This window comes from Cloeon dipterum, chromosome X (assembly GCF_949628265.1).
Source record: "Cloeon dipterum chromosome X, ieCloDipt1.1, whole genome shotgun sequence".
NCBI classification, from domain to species: domain Eukaryota; kingdom Metazoa; phylum Arthropoda; class Insecta; order Ephemeroptera; family Baetidae; genus Cloeon; species Cloeon dipterum.
In genome coordinates this window covers 15,722,874-15,746,059 of record NC_088790.1, presented here as the reverse complement: position 1 = coordinate 15,746,059, position 23,186 = coordinate 15,722,874, and the positions used below count along the sequence as shown (strand labels likewise).

At 40.1% G+C, this 23,186-nt stretch overlaps 1 protein-coding gene across 4 annotated transcripts in view; it reads right to left on the bottom strand.

Moving 5' to 3' along the window:
* LOC135947347 (adenosylhomocysteinase-like 1) overlaps window positions 1-23,186 on the bottom strand; it is a 23,987-nt gene extending 801 nt beyond the window's left edge. Inside the window, exons 1-11 of one of the 4 annotated variants that reach the window (XM_065496140.1) lie at window positions 22,912-23,186; window positions 22,191-22,244; window positions 20,544-20,609; window positions 19,746-19,836; window positions 5,210-5,356; window positions 3,331-3,702; window positions 2,728-2,878; window positions 2,316-2,468; window positions 2,088-2,253; window positions 1,457-1,703; window positions 86-206 (exon numbers count right to left, since the gene is read on the bottom strand). In XM_065496140.1, the coding sequence (XP_065352212.1) occupies window positions 86-206; window positions 1,457-1,703; window positions 2,088-2,253; window positions 2,316-2,468; window positions 2,728-2,878; window positions 3,331-3,702; window positions 5,210-5,356; window positions 19,746-19,836; window positions 20,544-20,609; window positions 22,191-22,244; window positions 22,912-23,025 (1,682 nt within the window). In that variant the 5' untranslated portion in view covers window positions 23,026-23,186. Of the gene's footprint in view, window positions 1-85; window positions 207-1,456; window positions 1,704-2,087; window positions 2,254-2,315; window positions 2,469-2,727; window positions 2,879-3,330; window positions 3,703-5,209; window positions 5,357-5,867; window positions 6,028-9,096; window positions 9,252-16,328; window positions 16,457-17,807; window positions 17,964-19,745; window positions 19,837-20,543; window positions 20,610-22,190; window positions 22,245-22,911 lie in introns of those variants that run through there. The other 3 variants (XM_065496141.1, XM_065496142.1, XM_065496143.1) reach the window with 3 other exon arrangements.

Sequence of the window (23,186 nt, the reverse complement as noted above, 5' to 3'; positions counted from 1 at the left end):
GCTAAGCATGTTAACAGAGACAGAAAATTCCCTGTTGTCAAAGGTGGCCGCATTGTGATCGTCAGGTGCGAAAATGAATGCTGACCTGTAGTAATTTGGCTTGAAGGGTCCGGCTTTGTTAAGCCCCATGTATTTGGCCTGCTCGTCTGTCAGTTCAGTGAGGTGAGCATCAAACGTTGGCAAATGGAGACTGGCCACATATTCATCTGAGAACAGGCAAAATAGCGAAATCTTTAAATTCGTGAATCACGTAGTGCTGGAGAAAACTTTTCGATTCTGCACTTTAGCAAATTTATGGGAATTTGAAGAAAATATTCAAAATCGAATTAATAATACAGGTTCTGCTCAATAAAAATTAAATTTGATTCATATACAATCGATACAATCAATCTTACCATTCTGAGGAAAACTTAGTGTTTGACCGCTGTGCAAGTTTTAAAATTGGAAGCTGAACTAAAATTTTCATTAATTTAATTAAAAAAACTGCTGTTTAAATATTTTTATTTGAAATAATTGAATGAATAAAGTATATTTTCGCTTTGAAAATAGGTTTGCAACATTGAAGAGGAGATTGAGTTCTTTGCCAAAGACGCGTAAAAAAAGCAAAATCGAAAAATAACACTGTTGAGTCAAAGATTCTGTTTCATAGCATAAGTTTAACATATTTGCACCATAGTATAACTTTTTAGAATGAACCTTTTGAATAATAAAAATGTATTATTTGATATTTCTGGTACTTTTGGAGCCGTTCTTCAAGCAGGAGTTGCCACTTTAACTAGAACTGGTGACTCTGCAATCTGCACGCACCCTTGAGACGGCACTCTAATGCACACAGATGACGCTTTTTAAATCTGCAAGGCCCCGTGCACATGAGCTACGACGCCCTCGGTGCACAGCAATATGTATCCTGAGCTCATATTTTACGCTCTCTGGTGCAAAATTACAAGTCCAATTATAGCGAGCGACTCTCTTAACCTGGTTTAAACTGTGCGTCGTGCAGGCTCAACACTTGACCCAGCCGTAAAGCAAGTGACTTTTATAAAATCTGAAGAGATTTCAATCTCTGTTTTAATGAATGCACAGGAAGGCTAGGATTTAATGGCGAGCTTGATTTATGCATAATAAATGAATAGATTAATGTTCCTGTATTTCTGCAGGAATTTCTCAATTATTTAATTCAACCCTTCTCTCGATCTCAAAAAAATACTTCACTGGTTTTCAAGAAAATTACAAGAGTAGGATAACCATTAGTAAAAGGAACGAGCTCTCAAATTGCAGTATAATGAAAATAGATCAACGCTGCAAAAGTTAACATCCTACCATATCGAATTATCTTATCAAATAAATTAGAACTCTGAAGTCAAATCAAATGAGCAATAAATAAAAACATTTCCGCAAGAGTTTTTTAAACCTCCATTAGAAACGTCAACTGCAAGAAACAAAAGTTTGGACTTACCCATTTTCTTGGGTAAGAGGTAGACGTCGGACTTGTATCGGCCGTGGGGTGCGTTGAACAGTTCGATGAGGGCGAGGGCCTGCGTGGCTGCGGTAATTGAAACGACAAACGAGGGCAGGCTGGAACAACTCATGTTCACAAGGCGACCCTCAGCCAGCAGAATGATTCTTTTCCCGTCGGGCCAGATCACGTGATCAACCTGCGAGCGTACTTTTTCCCAGGTCAGATCAGGGGTGCGAAGACTATTCTGTGAGGACAAGGATTTTTGTGTTAATCCAAAGTCTCAATCTTTAATTTTTAATAATAAGTTATTTTAATCTCAAAGTATCATTTTTTAATATTTAATTGCAGTGAATTTTTAATTTTGAAAATGTTACAAAGCGGAAAATCAATTTACTGGCCTAGTTTTTATTTCTTAAATTCCTTTGTGGATAAAATTGAAACTTTAACGTCATTTGAACGTAAATAATTAAATTTTACGCCTTGAACAAAATTTATTATAAGATAAAGTTGGTTCCAATTTTCAATTCCTATAAAAAGCAGAGATTTGAAAAAGGTCATTCGTAATTCATCCATTTAAAGAATCAAGTCTACATTAGAGATAAGGAAGAGTCCAATTAAGCCCACTTACAACATCAATTTCAGTGTTGGAGTGACCCATGTTGCAGACTATGCAGCCGTTTTTCATCTTGTCCATGTGATCCCTTGTGACCACGTTTTTATTGCCAGTGGCTGTGATAACAATGTCCACGTTGCGGATAACCTCGTTCAGCTTCACCACTCGGAAGCCGTCCATACTGTCAATTGTTAATTATAAAATATTTTTGCACCAGTCTCGGTCAGGGGGAAAAGAGCCTACCAGCCTTGCAACGCACAAATTGGGTCGATTTCTGTGACGTAGACCACACAGCCGAGCCCTTTGAGGGCCTGGCAGCAACCCTTTCCCACTTCTCCGTAGCCACAGACTACCACTTGCTTGCCGCCAAACATCACATCTGTTGACCTTTTTAAACTGCAACAAAAAGAAAATAATCATTTCGAGAAGAGAAATAAATTTGTATCAAGAAGGCTGCACTGACACTGCGGAATTTTTTTGAATGTTAATGTCGGAGCATAACAGAAAAATAATTTTCAAAGGGCAAGGAATTTTTTTTATAATATTTCTTGTTATTCTGTTGCAAAACATGTTAATCAGTTTTTTTTTATATCCAACAGACATTTGTCATGTTTTCTCATCTTATCAGCGCTTATTTTATCAGATTGAGACTCACCTATCAATAATTGACTCACGACAGCTGTACAGGTTATCAAATTTTGTTTTGGTGACAGAGTCATTAACGTTCATAGCCGGCACTGTCAACTTGCCCGCCTTGGACAACTGATACAGACGGTGCACCCCTGTAACGCTCTCCTCCACGATTCCTGGAAGTAGAAGAAAGAGAAGATTCGCTATCAGTACGCACGTCACAGACAGCAAAAGGAAATTTCTTTGCGTTTCAGTCCAGTTCTAAACGGAAAAAATTGGTGGGCAGCTTCACCGAATCAATATTTATTTGCTAGTTGTAATTTTATGACATGACCAAGTAGTAAAAATTTAGAATGTAGGGTGACAGAAACCACCAGTCGATTTGTCTCATTGATCAGTGTATACAGACCAAATTTCAGCTAAATTTAACAACAAAAAATGTATTTTAAATCAATTTTGAAATTTTAGTCCACTTTCGTAGAATAACTAAAAATCGTTGAATTGAAAAACTTCCACCACTGTGCGTGGTGGTTCACATAAGGAAAGGCTTAAAAAATCTATGGTTTCGCCAAAAAATTTGATTCCCAAGAGTTTCCTTCTAAGGTCACTATAATTTAGAATTTCTCACCCTTGATCAGTTTGAACATGGCTGGATACTTCTTGAGCATGAGGTGCGTAGCGTCACCGCCGTCGTCGAGAATCATGTTGGGCTGCCAGTTATCCGAGTTGACACACTTGTCGATGCACCACCAGAAGTCCTCCTCAGACTCACCGCGCCACGAGAAAATGGAAAAGCCGGCCTCGGCGAGCGCGGCAGCCACCTCGTTCTGCGTCGAGTAGATGTTGCACGCTGCCCATCGCACTTGGGCGCCCAATTCGGCCAGCGTCTCGATCAGAACGGCCGTCTGCGCGTTGATGTGCGTGCAGCCAACAATCTTTGCTCCTTTCAGCGGCTTGTCGTCGCCGGCACGCTTCCGTAACGCCATGATTCCGGGCATTTCTGTCAAATTTTCATTTTAATTAAAAAATCTATTCCGATGCAAATTTTATATAAACTTTTTTTTTTATAAAAATTTCGATTCTTTTCACCCAACTTCAAATTGGTAGGGATAGGGAATAGGCTTGCCACTCAGGAGAAAAAAATCACAGAATTAGTAATCCGGGGACAAAATATTTCTTTGCTCAGGTATATTTCATTCACAAAATAGGGTTAGGAATGGTATTTGAGATTTTTTTTGCAAATTTTTGTATTGGTGTGGATAATATTTTCTTGTTGTTAAGATGCTTTTAAATAGTTGAATTTAAAGTCTGTTGCAGTTAAAGATAAATTTTTGGCCATATTTAATTAGTTTTTTTAAGCATTTCAAATAAAAGCATTCTCTCAATAAATTCATTATGGTTCATCAATAGTAGATGTTATTAATTACTTTTCAGGAAAAAAAATAAACCAAACGATCTGTTGTTTGAAAACTAAAAAATTACGAATGCAATGTTTTCAAATACAAGGGTTACAATAAAAATACCAACACTTCATTAACACTTAATTAGAGCTAAATAAAATAAATATTACTGCTCATCTCACTCATTTTTTAATAGAAAAAACATTTCTACATTTTTCTAGAAAAAAATTAATATACTTTTTGGGGTAAATGTGTCTAAAGTTATTAGGAAAAAAAGAGAAAACAATAAAGCAGGCAGGAATTTTGGTATTGTTCTTGACAGGAAAAAAGTAAATAATAATACAATACAATACCGGATTTCTTGTTTTAAATCTTTCTTGTTCAGGAAAACACAAAGCCAGAAGTACATAAAAATTTGCATATTTTTATTAATTTAAAATTAAGGGGAGATTGATGTATACACTAACGAGTTAACAATTTTATCTCACTAATGTGGAAATCGGGGTAATTGGCCCAAGCAAATAAATCTTTAGCACCGTTTAGCAAAGTGACCTCGGAATGCAGTGAACAGTGAAATATCACCAGAAGGGCTCAAACGATACTACTGCTTCCATTCGCGAGAGATACAGAGCGGAAATCATTTGATTTGCGAGCTGCTGCGAAATTCCCTTCGAGTGTTTCGCATCCGCAGAAATTGCGGCGCGATGACAATGAAATCAAACTCCACGTACTCAGGTTCCATCAGACGTTTTGCTAAGATTTCCTTCGTGCAATCTTTAATTAAATTGTTGACATCGGCTCGTATTTCCGATACCAATTCAAAACTCGTTCCAACAGCTCTGGTTGCGGTACGAGAGCGAAGGAACGAGAAAATTAACTTTACAGAGAACCTGCCGGCTTTGCCAAGTTGATGCAATATTAGCTCGGTTTTAATTAAAACATCACGAGATGGAAAAGAGCAGGAACCTGTTTGCTCTCATGCAGCTTCGCCTCGCGGAGCAAATTTTTAATCAATTTCCAATGGAAGCAAGAACATCAAAGTGTTACATTCGGAACAATTATTGAGATTGCGCTTTTTATCAATAATAAACTTTTCGTGATTTTTACCTTGCTCAGCAATTTCGATTTCCCTCCTTCCAAAGAGATGCTGGTCGATATTTCGGACACAAAAGTCTGTGAGGCCCTTGGAAGTCTTTTGCGATTTATCACGAGGTGAGACATCATCTTCGTCTGAACTGCTGCCAGTGTAGGAAGCTGCAAGAAACGAGACGCATTTGTAACAAAAAGATAAATAAATGTCATGAAACAAACAAGCATTCAAAGGATGAAAGGGGCAAACCATGGCGCTCAAGTTTTGAATAAATAGATGTGACGTCAAACGAATTTGACGCTTCACTTTGAGATAACTTGGAAAAAAGTGTTTACGGAATTTATGCTATCTTCTTTAACAAATTTAATAGTATGAGAGAAATTGTTTTTTTTTATCTTCAGGAATCGACTGATATACTGTTATAAATAGAATTCCAGCACTAATTTCACTGCAATATTACATAAAATCGGATATCAAGGCTCGATCTTCCGTTCTTAATATTACAATGTTGAAAATTCAGACAGATTGCAATAAGGGCGAGTTTGTTCAGTGACATTTTCATCAATGGTGCAAGTTTGCGCATTGCAGCCCAAGCGAATCAATCTGAAAGATCAACATCCGTGTGACCGGATTGAGCTGTCGGCGAACGATGTGCTATAATTGAAAAGTAAGTACACGTGTTGGAGCAGACAGATGCGAGGGAGGAGCGCCTCGAGTCCTGCTGGGTGCCTTGCTTCTTCAGCTCGAGGTACCTGGCGGTGGCGGGCAGGCTAAACCTGCGCCGGTTGTTGCGGTCCTTGAAGCCGCCCATGCCGTCGCGCAGCTTTTCCGGGATCTGCACATTGGGAAATTAAAGGGGAGAATAAAATACAGCGCCGCAAAATCGATGGCCCACTTTCGAGCCGTGTGTGTGTACGCCAGCCAGCCCAAGCCCCAAGCCCACCCCCTGGGCGAGAAAAGTGCCGCGAGCTGCATTTTCTTTCCCACTTTGCCAAGTGCATCCTGCATGACTGTGCGGCGGGTAATCAGGCGCGCCGTCGTTTTGCCAGATTGGGCGTGTGTGCTCGACGGAGCTGAAATTCATTGATGCTCTTTTCGAGAGGAAAATGCTCGCTTTGCCCGACGCGTGCGAAGAGAGTGATTGATCGATCACCAATAGAACTGACACGATTCCTTCCATTTCTATAAGCCGGAAATGAAAAACGCCTTGTGGAAATCGTGGCTGGAAAAAGTGTTCCTGCGCCGGGAATCTATATTCACTCTTTTAAATTACTCATTGATCTAAAAATAAACTTTGCATTGCTTGGATAAAACGACATAAAATATTACAGGGTAATGATGAAACATCATTAAATGTAATTTGTTGAGCCAGACGAATTCAACAGTAATCAACATAAAAAAAAACAAAAAAGTGGTAATCTATTGAATCTAATTTAAGAAACTGACTAAAAATTTATTATTTTTTAAAAAGTAGATTTTAGCTGTCGGTTACATTAAAAAAATTGCATGCGACACAGTAATTTCAACAGCAGCTTTGCCTCTAATCTAATAGTGTTTGTTAATTTCCACAAATTGAATCAAAGTGCTGATGGGCAAGCTGGTATACGTAATTAACTCTTGGTGGCAAAAACCAACAGCCCTTGACGTGAATCCTGCCGGGGGCTAGCTACACGGTTAGATGTCAAGGCTCGATGTTTTGTACCAACAAATAAAATGAACAGCGACAAGCTGATTTGTCCCTTGTTGATCCGAGAAACGGCAGTGGTAATTATTTCTCGCTGGGTGCCAACGGCTTCATTAAATTTTAATGAGCCACGCGCCACTCATAGCACTACCAACATCACCCGCTTGGTGTGGGATCAGCGAAGGCTCTTGTTTGCAACGAATGAACGCCCATTTGGCTAGCAAACACGTCTTCCTGGATTTATAAGGCGGGTGTATGTTAAATATACAAGGCTTTGTCGGAAATTTATCGAGTATGCAGCACGGAATCTTTGGGATTAACATTCAAGCAGCCGCTTTAGAGATCCGTTCCACAGTACTGCATCCGAGTCTGAAAAAAAATATTTTATCTGTTGATCCACATATAGTGGAAATATGGATTGGTATATGACAAAATTTTATCGGAACATGGTCGGATCAAATTCGTTTATGTACGGATTCAGCTAAAAGTGGCCAGACTAAAATTTCATGTTAACTGCGAGCTCGCTCTAGATTATTAGGTACACAATAATTTTGTACGACCCCCCCCCCCCCCCCATCAGCTTGCGGTGCAAATTTACTCTTTTCACGTACGTCGATATGCAAAGTTACGAACAGAGACTGAAATTTGAGCTTCCACAGCCCAGGGTGCTTGCTAGTTGAAGCACCGGAAAAATATTGGTCCCTTCACTGCCGAGAGCGAAAAAGTTTGCTAAGGATCCGCAGTGCTAATTCCACTTTGCAAAGAAGAAGCAGGCCGAATTGCATGGCGGCAATTCTCTCGTGTTGTGCGCACAGAATAAAATTATTATGAGACCTGCGTAAGGATCTGGAGATAAAAAATTCACGCACGTATATTGAGACAAATTAGAGCTCAAGCTTTCAAGGCAGCAAAATGAAATAAAGTTAAGCTTAATTTTTAAAGCAAAATTTACATTCTAAGAAGCTACTCAATATCAAAGAACATTTTACACCAAAATCCAGCAAAAATCAACTGTTTGGCAGTGACAAAGATTAACCACGCGAACGTCAGTCTCACTGATCACTGCGGCAATTAGGCTGACGCGGGTGAAAAATTCGTCTCTACAAATCGATACGCGCGTCAAAATGAGCAAAATAGCAGAACCGTGAGCAAGCAGCTTTGTCGTGGGACAGGCAAACAGGCTCGGCGACACGGTTGTGCAGGGTTGAATCTCTCCAGCAGTCTAATTTACAACTTCCTTTTTACAAAGCCGACAACCCAGCTGAACTGCCTGTTATATTTATCACTTGAAGACTGTCGTGGATTTTGCGGCGGGATTGAATTTTAAGCGGCACGAGGAACAAAACTCGAGCCCGACCAGTGACCGGCGACAAAAAATAAATAAACGCTGTGTGCCATATCACACTTCCTTTTCGACGCCATACAACCACATTTTTATCAAACTCCGTGCAACGCAACATGAAAAGATTAATTTCATTCCAAAACTCTCGCGAAAATTTTGTGCGGCATTATCGAAGGACAATCCTTTCCCATCGTAATCAGTTGAATTAAATTAACTATTAGCGCGGAATTTTCACTAAACTCGGGAATTTTGCTTGAACGCAAATCTAACAATTTGCTGTACGTAATAAGAGTATTAATTCGTTGCTATATATCCAGGAACATTGGAAATTGTTTCTATTTGAATAGCATCATTGACGTACAAGCTAAACCGGTTTCAATTGCTATTAATATTGCCTATGAAATTCACTTATTGAATAACACATAAATACACTGATTGAAACTAAGTACTGAGTAAATCTCCAGTTTTAATTTAAATTCAAATCTAAATCAGAATCCTTATTCACAAATTATTTAGAATATTAATTGAAGTAAAATTACATCTGCAATAAGAATAATTTTTATATTTTTACTTTGTAAATTAATTTTTTCTTTCCACGTAAAATCAGTGGAGTTAATTTTCGCAAAAACTCATCAGGTTTAATTTGGAAAAAACATTTCCAAATTTTCAAAGAATATTTACTGTGTCATTTCCCAGATATCTAGATTAAATAATATTTAAAAATTAACGTCTCCCCCGAAAAGCGGTTGGAGAGAAAACATTATGCAACGGCTCCCCAAAGACTATTGGATCATGACCATTATTGGTCGTATCAAGGCAAACACGTCCCTTGGCGACGCCGGAATTGGGGCTTGCTTAGGCAAGGAAGTGCAACTGACCTGCGGCTGCGGCGTCGACATGGACAGGGAGCGCTGCAGGGGCACTGCGGCGGCGGCGACACAGTGCTGCTTGGCCAACGCCATGCCATCGCATGACCCCCGACCTGCTCTGCCTGCAGACTGACTTTTCAAACAAAGAGCGACTGCCTGCCAGCCGAGCAGCCCCTCGAGTCTCACCGCGCACACTCGGCCCGCAATCACTTTCCACGCTGACTGAGATGCATTATGTTGCGAAATTAGACCACGGCGACAGGAGATTGCAAACCTCCCCTTTTTTATTAGGCTAATGCTCCGCCGGAAGGGCAGGATGACTTTGATTGGGGATGCAAAATCAAATATGGGAGGAGATCGCCATTGGTGGGCTTCCAACGCCCAATGGAAAATAGGCTTGGGGAAATCCAATATCTGACGAATATTGATGCTCTTTAAAAATTAATTTTAATCTTTCCTGGAAAAAATCAACCTGGTAGTTACTATAAACGATATATATATATGTTACACTGCAAGTTAGGGGTGAGAAAATCGCACTGCAACGCAAAGAGAAAATCTCACCCCTGACTTGTAGTTTAGGGTCATTGCTTACAGAAACACAATACAAATTATTCTCAAAATTGTGTTAATTTTAATCCAAGAAAAATCAAAATTTAATTTAGGATCTTTACAATTACATTTTATCATCCCTCTAATAAACTAAATCTCTGTTGGGATTTAGGAAAACGATAAACTTAGCCTCATTGGCATGAAAGCAAACCTAGAGCAAACACGATCGAAGCTTCTGCTTAGCTGAATAGCTCATCTGCAAACACACAACTCTCGACTGGTGCAGGCTAACAAAAACCTTTCCCTTTTCGGCTGGATTTTCTCCTCCTCCGCAAATACCCCCGTCCGCAGAGCAATGAGCGAAAACGCTGAGCTAATTTTGTTCCCATTTGCATTGCTAGCAATCTGGGTCGCCGTGAGGACGGGAAAAAAATACGCAGGTAGCAAGGAGGTGTTTTTGGAGAATACGGCACGTCATCCCAATTAATCTACCCCCTGGAGAGGCACCGAGCACTCTAGGGACTCTAGGAAAGAAACCACCGGCACGCACCCTTTCATCCGCGTGTGAATGCAAAAACTCGAGGTCTTTGCTTGTCATAGCGTCGAGCATCAAAAAGGTCCAATTTGCATTGGGATATTTTGCATTCTGCATCTTTCCGCGGTTGAAAGGACACGACGGCCTTGAGCTCGGAACGGTGCAGACTCCGGGAGACGACTTTATGGTTGTCCGCGTTTGCTGGCACTTGTTCAAGTTTCTGATTAAAATGAGATGTCACGGGAAACGGGGCTATTGTTGCATTTTATAATACTGCTGCATCCTAATAAGGCTAAATTTCAAGCGTATGCAATGCGGTTTGTGCACGTCAATAAGTTGACAAAAGAAAATGTGAACTGCTTGATTTCATAATGAAGTACTCAACTTATTTTACGAGAAAAATTTGAGATCAAATATAATTTATTTCCCAAAATGAAAACGATTGCTTCAATAAATTTTAAATTTATTTTATCAGATCATCTTTTTTGAGATAATAGACTCCCTGATAGCAAATAACTCGCGAAAACTCCGTTTTCTAATTACATCACGAACGAATAACATGGGTGCAAGGGCCTAATTGAAGGAAGTCCAGTCCAGAAAATGACCAGATCGTGTTACTGCCCCCGAGGGGTCTTTAATTGAATCGTTTAAGACATTCATCCGTGAAATTAATTCACGCATGCTGGATAGATGCAAACCAGCAAGTAGCGATAAAGGAATCATCCCAAATCCGAATGGAATCGTCATTGCAATGCAAGAGAATCAAATGTAGGCGTAAATCTACCCGCACATCGCTCGGATTCTCACATTGCAAATGCACGCAAAGCACAATGCGAGCCAACGGCTTGATTTTTGTCGGATCCTGATCTCTATTATCCATAATTGTAGTGTCACATTAAACATGTGCCACTGGTCTAATAGTGTAACGCAAAATAACTTTATTAAAATGAATTTCAATTTTGTGGCGATAGCATATTTGCTTTAAAAATCACTTCACTATTTATCCCTGCTTGTCTCTGTTTTATCGATCCGCGTATATAAACGCCTACTATTAATGAAGCGAGCCAAGGAAATCGCATCGCACGAGCTGCACCGCCGGCAGCAGACACATTATCTGCAAATATAGGCTCTCGTGCAGAAACTCGGGTGGCGGATTATCGCGAGCTGGCGGCGCGCGACCTGGAATCGCAGTCAGGCGGACACATCCGATAATCGGGCATTGGCGAACAAATAACGAGCCACCGCCGGTCTAATTACAAATTGTTGCACGCGGATCGCCGCCGCTCATGATAATTGTATGCAAATCAGGCGTAAAAGTCTCGCTCGTGATTCATTATGCGAGCGGTATCTCACACGTGATTCGGCCATTAAGGCTCATATCGGCAGGTTACATCAAACTGGGTCAGAGGTCATTTTCCTCCGCAGGCGAATGAGGATTGCACTTTCTTATTGTTCATACACCATTTGTATATCAATGGCGAACGTAACGCTAATTGGCGAGGATTATATCCGCTTCAATGAGGCCAATCTCGCTGCTCGCCGTCGTACGCATTGTTACGGTCTTTCAGCTGCGCTAGAGCTTTGCTGCTCATTGCGCACGTTTCAACTGCTGCTCGAGATGAGCGAAAGTAGCATTAAAAAAAACATATATGCGGATATTTGCGTTTCAAAAGCTTGTGTGGGTCATTACGCCCATTACGGTGCAAAATTCTCCATTCTGAATGAGTCTCCAACTCTTACTTTCGCAATGGGAATTCAAATTCACATTATCATAAAAATCAAATACCGATAGCGGGCCTTTTATGAAAGCCGATAAGAATTATGCAATCGTTCACAGGTTGCATAACTATTAAAAATAATCCAATTCGAATAGTGAATACTAAAAGGGTCATTTTATGTGATATTTTTGTGTTGTCGATGTTTCTCATAAAAATAAACTCTCTGTATTCTTAACCTTTAATTTGTCTTTCAAAAGGCAAGATAAAGCTTCAATAAAGGCGCTTTAATTATTTCCATGTCGTCTGAACCTTTATTTTTTATTTGCTAAAATAAAAACAGAAAAATAAAAATGCTCATGTTTGATGTTTTCAATACATTAAGTGCATTAAGCTCAAAAGGGTATACTTGAAAAGAAAGATTTTCGAAATTATTCAAATGCGTGTGTGCGATGAAAAAAGCTGCGTGAAAGCATTTGAATAAAACATAAATGAAAAAGCCTGCCAGCCAGCGATGCGAAGGCTTGATTATCATCAGCCTCGTCGACAATCGATTACAGTCGTTTCAATTAAAAAGAGTGCATTAAGCTAAATTTGGATGCCGTTCGCGCTTGCCCTCGCTTCAATTACACGAGGCGAAATCCCCACCCATTCGCTGGGTTAGAATTTTAATTTCAAAAGCTGAGTTGAATCCCCTAGATTGTTGTTGACACAAGAAGCTAAAACAACACTAATGTTACATCTGCGATACGAGTTAATTTTAAACTATTTCATGCTCACATATTCTAATGGTGCGATAAAGTGGCGACGCAGTTAAAGCTTTTTAGCAGAAACATGCTGGTGGAATAAATAAAGTTTCACTCCGACCACCATGAAAACAAGAATATATACGAGGTTGCTTGAAAAAATAAATGCAAAACGTCAAGCCTATGAAACAACAAATTGCTCAGTGCAAATAACAAAGTTTGCAAACTGCGAAAGTTTAGTTTTAGATTTGCATCTAAGTTCGTAAGCAAACAAGCAGGCGGGCAAAGTAAGTAAACGTCCGCTTGATGCGCAAATAGGCATTTAGTTATAAAATATCGGCATCCCATAGTCGCTAGGCAAAACAGTTTTATCCCAGCCAGACGATTTTCGCAACCGACGAATACGATAAAGTAGGATAAATCCGAATACATTTGTAAGAAGAAAAAACGAGTCACACATGCATGGTAAATACTAATGCTATCTGTACATATTGCACTGCAGTAGTCGCCGAGCAGCAAAGGAGCGTTTACAAGTTTCAACAGGACGATGCCGCACGCGGCGTTGCTCAGCTTTTATCGAGGGGATGAAAAGCGCTGAAACAAAAGTGCCGGTGACCCAATTCTGCAGGCTTGTATTTGTGTTTCATTTTTCATTTCTCGCGTGCTGACAAAAACGACCCCTTGGGTGCTCTGCATTTCAGCTAATTTCAGCTGAGAGAGCCTCGCACGTACGGGATTCCTTTATTTTCACTCGTTTTTCATATCTTTTATTGCACCCAAATTTCACCAGCAACAGGGCTATGGATTCAAGCACTTATTAGTTAGAAGCAAATGCCAGGGGAGAAGGTTTCGAATAAACACTTTTAAATTATTCGAATTTACAAAATTTAATATTCACCTCTGACACGTCTGTAAATTCTTTAACGTGGTGAAAATAGTTGCCTGACGAAATATTGCTCTAAAGTTGCTGACGAATGAATTTATTTCACGCGCGTGAAATGGGCCGCGTTAAGAGAGATAAGGCAATGAATTTTCCAATCCTTCAGGGGCGGCATCTCAAGTCGGCGATTTATTTTCGTGCTGATCGAGCTCGCGACCCGAAACTACAAACTCGCGTTTCGCCTTTAAGGCCAATCGATTTTCAACTCTGAATGCGCCTCTTGCTGCGCCGCGTGTAACTAGCTCTTTAATTATTGACCAGAGAAAGGCCTGTACCGACCAATCCAATTAAAGGTCGCTAAAAATGTATAAGACCGAAAATCAAAGAGCCATCGGACGCTGCAAAGAATTCATAATCAATATTGATAGCGTCATAGCGATCTTTTAAAAAATTAAATTTAAATTATTGTTGTGTGAGATTGTATAATAATGTCAAATTGCAATTTTAACGTTTTCAAAAGTCAAGAAAACTTGGGCCTACTTTAGGAAATCAACCAAGTTGAAATTAGTTGAGACAGCATTAAGTTGTCTTAAGTGTTTTAAAGATATATTGAAGTGTTTTAAAGATATATTGAAGTGCTTTTCACCTCAAGTGTAAATCTCCACGCAAATTTTTTTTATCATGTTTGTGAATATTTCATCAATATGTTTTTGAATTTTTACCGAGTATCAACAAGAACAGCAATTAAACAATTGAGAGCCTTACACGATAAGAATCACCGAAATTCCCGTCGGTCACGAGACTTTGCTTATCTACTCCCACTTAAAGCGTTCATGAATACCATTAAAGAACGTGCGGATGTTAAAAAATATAATTTGAGAGTGCGATTGGAATTTGAGTGCGAATTTTCGGTATCAGCTGTCGCGTTATCTGTCAAGACAAGGACAGTACACTGTGACGTCATCATGTCTAGGACAACATTACTTTCAGTTGACCTGATTGTTGTTCCTTGCCAATTGTTTGGCTTTAAAAGCATTATTTGCAACAAAATCCAACAAGCAGCCGAACACAAACTTGACTCATACCTTTGCCACCATGAGTACAGTGATGACGTCACAATGTTCTCTCCTTGTATAGCAATTTACAGCTAACGCGGCGTCTGATACAAAAAATTCCTCAAGAACTCTGATTTTCTGAATTCTTAGCTTCAGGTGAAAAAAAATTTGTCTATATACATTTCCTTTAAATAATTAACGCTTTATTTTGCTAACAATATTGAAAATTAATGGTGTCAGAAAGCTAAAACGACTCTTCGAAACAAAAGTAGTGCAAGCATTTGTTCAGACATAAACAAAGCCCAGTCCAAAATTAGCCGCAAAAACGCACATTAGAGAAAGAAAAATATATGTATATTTTGGCACGGATTTGTTATCTTTCTCCACCTCAAATGAGAGGTCTCAATGAACCTGCGCTGCAGAATGGCGGAGAGGAGTAAACAATTTGAGGTAGATCGGGTGGACGAATAAAATCATTTCCTCGAGACTGTGGGGCTTCGCAGCTTTCTGGAAAAGTGCCACGCACGCTTTTGCATGCGGCCGAGAGCGTAATTCATTCGTGAGGCGCAAATGCTGCAATCTGTTAGACGCTTGTATGTGTCGCCAGCCACGGCTCCAAGGAAACACTTCAAAGTGGCCCATTTTTATTCAAATTTAGTGACATTTAGTGACAACTTAGTTTCCTTTTACGAAATATCCGATGCAATTTTTTTATTACTTTCGCACTTCTTTCAAACGGAGCTGACTTGAATATATTTCATCTACTGCGTGCAAGTATCAAGCGAACATGGAGCAAGTACGCAGCAGCTATTTATGAATATTTTGTGTTGAGGCTATCCGACGCACATACAAAATTTATTTCTTTGCACCCTTGCGGCCTTGGTTGATTTTGTTACATTACTTCCTTAGACCGTGAGTGAATAGTGCATTTTTAAGCTATGAAGGGAGATAGTTTCTGCTCATATCTGACATTAAAAATATGAAAATTTATGTATTTTATTTGCCTTTGAACATGCCGAAGGATGTGGGTGAACTCCCTTCTGTGCAAGACAAGTGTAATTCAAAACTGCACGTTAAGTGAGCGCATGTTTGCCCTAATCTAACGCTTCAAATGGAATTTCAAGAGTTCACATTAGAAGCGTTGGTTTAATTTGAATTCACTCGTTACAGAATTCCATAGCCTATTTCTATAACAAACTAAACTTCTTTTCCAATAAAAAATAATGCATTTTAAATTAAAATCAACCTTGACTAGCAAATAATACTGAATTCAATTTGCGATTCAGCACAGCGTTAGATTATCCTAACAACAACAGAATTCCATAACCTATTTCTACAACAAACCTAACTTCTTTTCCAATAAAAAATAATGCATTTTAAATTAAAATCAACCTTGACTAGCAAATACTGAATTCGATTTGCGATTCAGCACAGCGTTAGATTATCCTAATTGTAATTAATTGTTTTAGCAGCATTTTGCAATTTTCTTCTCAAATATTTGACGTTTATTTATTGGCTATGGCAGGAATAAACTAGTTTGTTAATTTTCAGAAAGGATTTTTATAGCAAAAACTTTGGTAATCAGATTTTGTGTCTGAAAAGTTGGTCACATGCAATCCTATAACTGTAGTGCCACACAGAGACGAATTCAGCCGAGCGACAAAGCCCATCTGCTGGATGGCACTTGCAAAGTGTGTCAATTGAGTTTTGGCGCACACCACACACCCCACCCCGAAACATTATGAAGACAAAGGGACTCACTTTTCCGATCTGTGTGGGCACATGGTCGTCGTCCTCCTCGTTGAGGCTCGAAGTGGAGTGGGCGTGCGGGACTTGAGGGTGGTGCGACGCCATTGTTGCCTATATAGCAGGAGACGCTCGCACCGCGACTGTGAATTCGCCCACGACGGAACAATGTTCGTTATTTCGAAGTGTCCAGCCGGCAGCAGCAGCAAGGAAAACGACACATAATCAAAACCAACGAGCGCGCCAATTGACATTAATCAAGTGGCGGGGGCGCGGAGACAACAAAAATTAATGCCACTGCTGCTGGTAGGTCAATCGAAACGCGGGGAAAATGATTGGGCGAGCAAAATAATAGCCCGAACACTGAACGTTCGGGCTATTTGCGAATTGGGTCGCGTGTGTTCGATGGCTTTTGCTAAATTGAACAATGGCATTGAAGGGTTGACAGAGATGAATAGTAGCCAGAGGAAAAAAAGAGCACGCCAAGGTACTTCATTGTTTAAACCTAATAAACCATGTCTCATCAATTAATCCCGCAGCAGACAAGGAAAGTAATTATTTACTAATTTTCATCGACATGTTAATAAATACGTTTAATCTTCAACACGAAATTGCAAAGCCTTCTTGAATGCACGAAACCGGTAAAGCTCAAAAGTGACAACTAGTATCAAACAGTGTTGTACTAGAATTATTTGAGACTCGTTGCTTAACTGTTAAAATGAATGAAGTGCAGAGGCCACGTGTAAATTAAATTTACGGTTTGTTTATCGATTTTGGCCGCGATGAAAGAAAACATAAAAATGATTACTAGTTTTATGGCATCCTCTAAGCTATTAAGAAACGGGTCATCGTCGAGAGCGAGAGGCAAACGCGAGAAAATTATGAAACGTTCCAGAACTGCTGGCAAAGGGTTAAAAATGAGCATGTCACTCTCTGCGTTAGAGGAGCAAACACGGACGCCAGGACGGTTTAGCGCCAACTTTGCCAGCAAAACCAAATAAAACGCCCCGGACGGATATCCCTCTAGTCTCAGCGCGTGTGGTGTGTGCAAGCGAAAGGGATGAAAAGAAAAGGGAGCATCGATTGTCGCGTCGAGAATTCCCTGCGGGGCGCTCCGCGGAGGCAACGTGAAACGTGAATTTGTTATCCCAAGCGCCAGAGATTCTCTCGCAGATAACGCGGTATTATTTGCCGCAGTGGCGTGTCAGCAATATGCGTCCAAATTAATTTCCATTAGCCTTTGAAGGCACCTATTAGTGGGCGAGCTTTGTTGTTACTCTCAGAGGGAGCCAAAGTGGTTTTTTTGAATGATTAAGATTTCCCCAACCAAAGTATCATCTCCCTAAATATTCAAAAACGTAAGCTGTGAGCTCAAAGTGCTCCAGGAAATTTAAGCTACGTCCCAGGGTGCTCTTTTATTGACCGAGGCGAGAGTGAAGGAGGATAAAAAACGAACGATAGATGCAAAAGCCATCAAAGAGACGCGAGCGATACCTTTTCAGCAGAAGAAAGAGAAGGCGCTGGAGAAGAGGAGTGTCCGCGGCCGTGCTATTTTTGCGGCGGCCGCGCGCGTGTCGGACGCACACCCGCAGCCGAGCAGCGTTTCGCCGCGACTGCGAGCCGCCTGCCCTGCCGCTCACTCAGCACATGCTGCCCGAATCAATGCGCCGGCACCGCGTCGGGCCGATTGCCAAAAGTGCGCCGCCACCCCCGATCGATCGGAAACGGACCCCGACCACCCCTACCCTCGCCAAAATTAACCCCCGAGAGGTGCCAGAGCCGCCACCTGCCGAGGGAGAGCCCTGGCCTCGGGTCTGGCGGCCATGTTGGTGCTCGTGGCCAAGGTGGCGGGAAAGTCGACTCCAAACAATTGCGTCCTTTGTGCGGAAGGGGCGAGTGGGGCGAGGGGTGGGTGGCGCCACCCCCACGGTACTGTCAGCACCGTTCTTATAGTTAGGCGCGAACGCCTAACTGCGGCCAATTGAGACGAGACTGGACGGCTACCAGCTCTTTTGGCACACGTTGGAGGAATTTCGGCAATTTCTGCAGAGGCGGCACGGCCTTGACCCACGAGGCGACGTTTCCGTGGAGGAGTTGTATTTGCTTTCCAGAAAACCATCTCTACCACCTCATTATTTGCGGAGCAGTTTCCAACCTCCACTCGAGAGGGTCCATTAATTGGATTCACAATGAGAGCATATACGCACGTTTCTTTCAAAGCTTAATTTGACTCCCTCGGGCGATGCAAAAACACAAGGGTTTGCCATTTTGAAACGCGCAAATTTTATCACCGAAGCCAGACTGGAGAGCTAATTATTGTCACATTCATATATTCTCCAAAATTATTATTTCATTTGAGCAAGAGTATGATAACCGCATGTTTAAGTTTTATTTTTAAAGAGCGAGAGTTTAGCTCAGAACAGTTTTGCAGTTTCCCTCCTTTTTCTGTTCCCTACTTGGTATTTATTTTCTTTAAAAAATCCTATCTTCACATCTTAACACTAGAAAATATTAAATTAAGCTGTTCTGAATGTGCATTTTTTTGGATAGTTGAGAAACAGTCCCTCTGATGAACCAGATAAAATAGTGTTTGAAGTCGTACCCTCCTGTGCTGCTCATAATCAAGCTCTAATTAAGAATGCAATCGTCTGCCTCCTACTCTCCTCATTCATCAAACAGAGAAGCTGATAAGCAGCTTGTTTTTCACCTCTGTGCATTGAAATGAACACGTAATTCTCATGGAGTCGCGCTCTTCAAACTTGAGAGAGAGAAAAACTATTGAGAAAGAGTAAGTTCTGACATTATTACTTGCTTTATCCAGCTCAGCGGCCAGACTGTGAAAAGACTAGATTTTCTCATAATATATAAAGCAGTGGGAAATGTGGAACAAGCGGCAGACCGCCAAATACACTTTATTGTGAAGGGGAGTGTTATAAATGCACTGCAACAACATTGTGAAACTCTTGACATTATGTGTAACACGCGCAAACAACATATATATTTTCATGCCCTCTTTGACCCACTGAGACTAAGATACAAAAATCATTAAACATATTTATAACTTAATAATGTTATAATGCCCTTATTTTAAAATCATTATTAATTTTCTAATCAAAAACAAATCAAGACAATAAAGTGTACCTTAAATTCATTAAATTAAAATGTATTTTCAATCACGTGTAGAATAAATTTATGGATTTAATCTGTGATTTCATGCTAACTATTTTTAAAATACAATTCGCATGTATGATTTAATATTTTTCGTTGAACTGCTGTAATTTGAAAGTATCAAAACTACTTTAACTTACTCCATGCTGAAAAGACCAATATCGCCCCACCATCTGGCGGCAAGAGCGAGAGCTTGAGCGCCAAGTTTGCCCAAAGGGGTGAGTTCAAAAAACGGGGATAAAATATGAGGGTGAGTCACAGTACCTGAGCTGTAAGAGTCGTTGGAGGAAGCAGAGAGTGAGCGGCTCCTGTACCTGTTGGACTTCTTCATAGCGCCGGAAGCTCTTCCTGTGTCCTGCAACAACGGCGACAACTGAACATGTAATAATCTCGGCTCATCATTCAGCCGTCGGTGTGCGTTGAGGAAAAAATATCACAACTCACACGCATCCAACACCAACAAGATTAGAGAGAAGAGATAATCAAAATCAGTCACTTATCGCGGCCAGAAGTTTGTTCTTGGATTAATTGTTGTGTGCAGGTGATAAAAAACGAATATTTAATTAGCCAATCTTTACTAATAAGTGCTGCAATTGCACTATTAAAGACAATTGTCTGAAGAGATATGGAACTAGCCGTGATTATTGTTAGTGGTTGTGTCATAAAACATGTGGGGTCCTTCATTCCGTGTAATGTTGCCCCCTCAGCTCAACCAGGCCGAGGGCAGTGGAGCATATTATATGAAACAAAAACAAAACACTGGATAAAAAGAACCATGCAAATGAGATGAGAAGATATGCAATCTCTAGGCCGGTTATTTCTAAAGTATAATTTTTTTCAAAAGGGATAAATTTTGAAGAATGTTGCACCAGTTACTTAGTAAACCCATCAAGCACAGTTCCATAAATTCAATTTAGAAATAAAAGCAGCCAAGAGAGGGAAAGAAAAGCAACCCAATTAACTTTGAAAGACAGATATGTCCAAAAAGGAAATTTCAAACAGCGAGCAGATTACAGAGAAGGTCACATTATCGAGCAGAGGTGTGCGAGTAAATTTTCTCACATGAATCCGCGTGAATCCCCGAGCATAGCGGATTACCACAACCGGGCCTTCATTGGGGTTCAACAGCTGAAATTAGTTGATAAGCCACTTTATATAAACACAAACACCTATTAAATGACCAATAAGAAACAGCGCACAATTTAATAAGCATGTATAATGAAGATATTTGCCTATGAGCAATTAGTACAGAAAATATAGAAAAATTTGGCAAGCATGCGAAGGTTTCTTATCAGTTATAAATACATATTTTCTAAAAATCAAATTTGAGTTTATGACAAATTAACTTAAAAGCACAGCGCACCTATTAATCCGAAAAACAAAATGATTTTTTCTTGTAACCATCTTACAGAGTTTGAAATTAGATAAAAATTTGGAAAATTTGTATTATTTTTCGTAATCCGCAAGTTTCCTCAAATATCGAATTTTGGGGTCTATAGCTAAGAGCTAATACTTAAAATTAAAGAATCTTGAAAATGGTCATCTGTTTTAGCAACATTTTTGTAATTTGAAAAGAATTTGATATGCACACGGGGTACAAGTTTAGGTTTAAAATTCCGTTGCTAAGAGTTCTAGAGCAACAATCTTGGTAAATTCTGAAAAGTGGTGAAATGTGCAATTTGAAATTAACTCTTGAGATATTTTCTGCCCATTATCCCGCAAAAGCCGTTGTTTCAAATATTTACTTGTAAAATCCCACCAAAAATTATAATAACGCATAGAAATTTTTACCATTTAGTTTTAAATAATAACAAATTAAGCAAACCATCTAAATCTTTTAGCAAATTGTCAGTTTATCAAACACTATCAAATGATCGCGAAACACACCTTAATTTTTAGATCAAACGTGGGCACTACTTTTCAATTAAAAGATTCACTTGTTGACTAGACAGGATGTTTTCAATTGCGCTTTTTTAATACAATAATAATTCATAGCATTTTCGTCAAGTCAGACGCGAAAATATTATTTCAACCTGGATATTTTTTAATAATCCGTGTTATGATATTACTGGGAAACAAAAAAATCGCAACAAATTTTACTTAGTTAGCTCCATTTTTTCATAGACGGAACTGCAGTGGATACGAAAAAAAAATACCAAAAATACATTTTATTTTGATATTTTTATACAGATGCTTGTCTAAAGTAACTATCAATGGAACAGGTGAAGTAAGAACAAAAATTGGATTGATTTATAAGAATCAATCTTGACTAGACAAGAGCAGGACAAGTGTAACCAATCGCTACATGATTAATTTAGAGAACACAAGAGTGTGCGGTGACGGATCAATGAACACATTTTGTGCACACATTGCATAACAACACTGCCTGAGCGAATGTTGTGGAAGCAGTCAGAGAGACAAAACAGTAGAGAAGAGCGTAAATATAAATCAATAAGGAAAAAGAGATGCAGGTTTCGAGATCCGATTTAGCAGATTAACTCGTCTGCGGTCTAAAGCTGGTGCCCCTGCTTCAATTTTCAGAGATGCAAATTAAAGCAAGTGGATGAGATGATAAAGGTCAAGTTCAGCTGGATCGGACCAGATTGAAAATCATTGTTTGTGCATATATACGCACATCAAGGTGAAGAAAAGAAGAAGAAGAAGTGTGACTTTCCAATTAGCTGGCAGACGCGCGTGTTCTCAACTTACCCTGCTCGCGACTGCTGCCGTGACTGTTGTCGATGAGCTGCTCACTACGACACCCTGCCAATGAAAAACATTAATTAGTGAGGCGCTGACGAAAGCATGGTTTTTAGCATAAATTTGGGAGGCGCTCTCGTGATTTATGGATGGCAACACTCGACTTGTTTTTCACTTTATTGTCTATTTAACGAGGGATTTTGCTGCAGCATATTTTGCAGATAAGGAAAAATTGCAAGAAAATTTGGAAATATGTGGTTCATATAGTTGTTGGCCTTGAATATTTTTTGATCACGCTGAGGTAGAGGAAAGAACATTCAACTACACAAGATATTGTCTATAAGCAGATAATGTACTATGATTGAAACAAAGCCAAGAATATTACGCATGGAATTTAATATTATATGCGCGTGGTTTGAATTAAAAAAAAAACATTAATATAGTGGAGTAGGAATTTATCGTATGTCACATAAAATGCTTTTGAATTTCACTTCCATCCAAGTCTAATAAAGACCACAGTCAACTTAGAACGTCAGAGAATGCTATTAAAAATGCGTAGATGTGACAGATTGTAATATGATATGAACTTTATCTGCGAGCAAATTGCAACGCGGCTTTAGTATTATTTGCAGAGTGATAAACGCCATCCACCCTCTTTCAAGTGCCACCCCACCCTGGAGAACGGGCATGTCCTCCTGCGGCAGGGCAGCCGGGTCGAGAAAGTAGATACCTCTCCGGAAGAGCCAGGGTCGGTGACAGGCACGTCCGAAATGACGGCGCCGTCGGGGCTGTTGCCATTGCCGCCCTGCAAGAGGGCGGCCAACGACGCTTCGGACTCGGACATCGCGGAGCTGCGTGTGGCTGCGGTGCTCGGCGGACCGGCGTGGACTCGACCTGACGCGGCGGGTCAGGGTACCAACTAGGATCTCACTCTCAGACACAGCAGACTAGCTGCACCAATGCCCCTACATGCGCCCGTGGAGCAGCCAAATAATCTCGCCGACC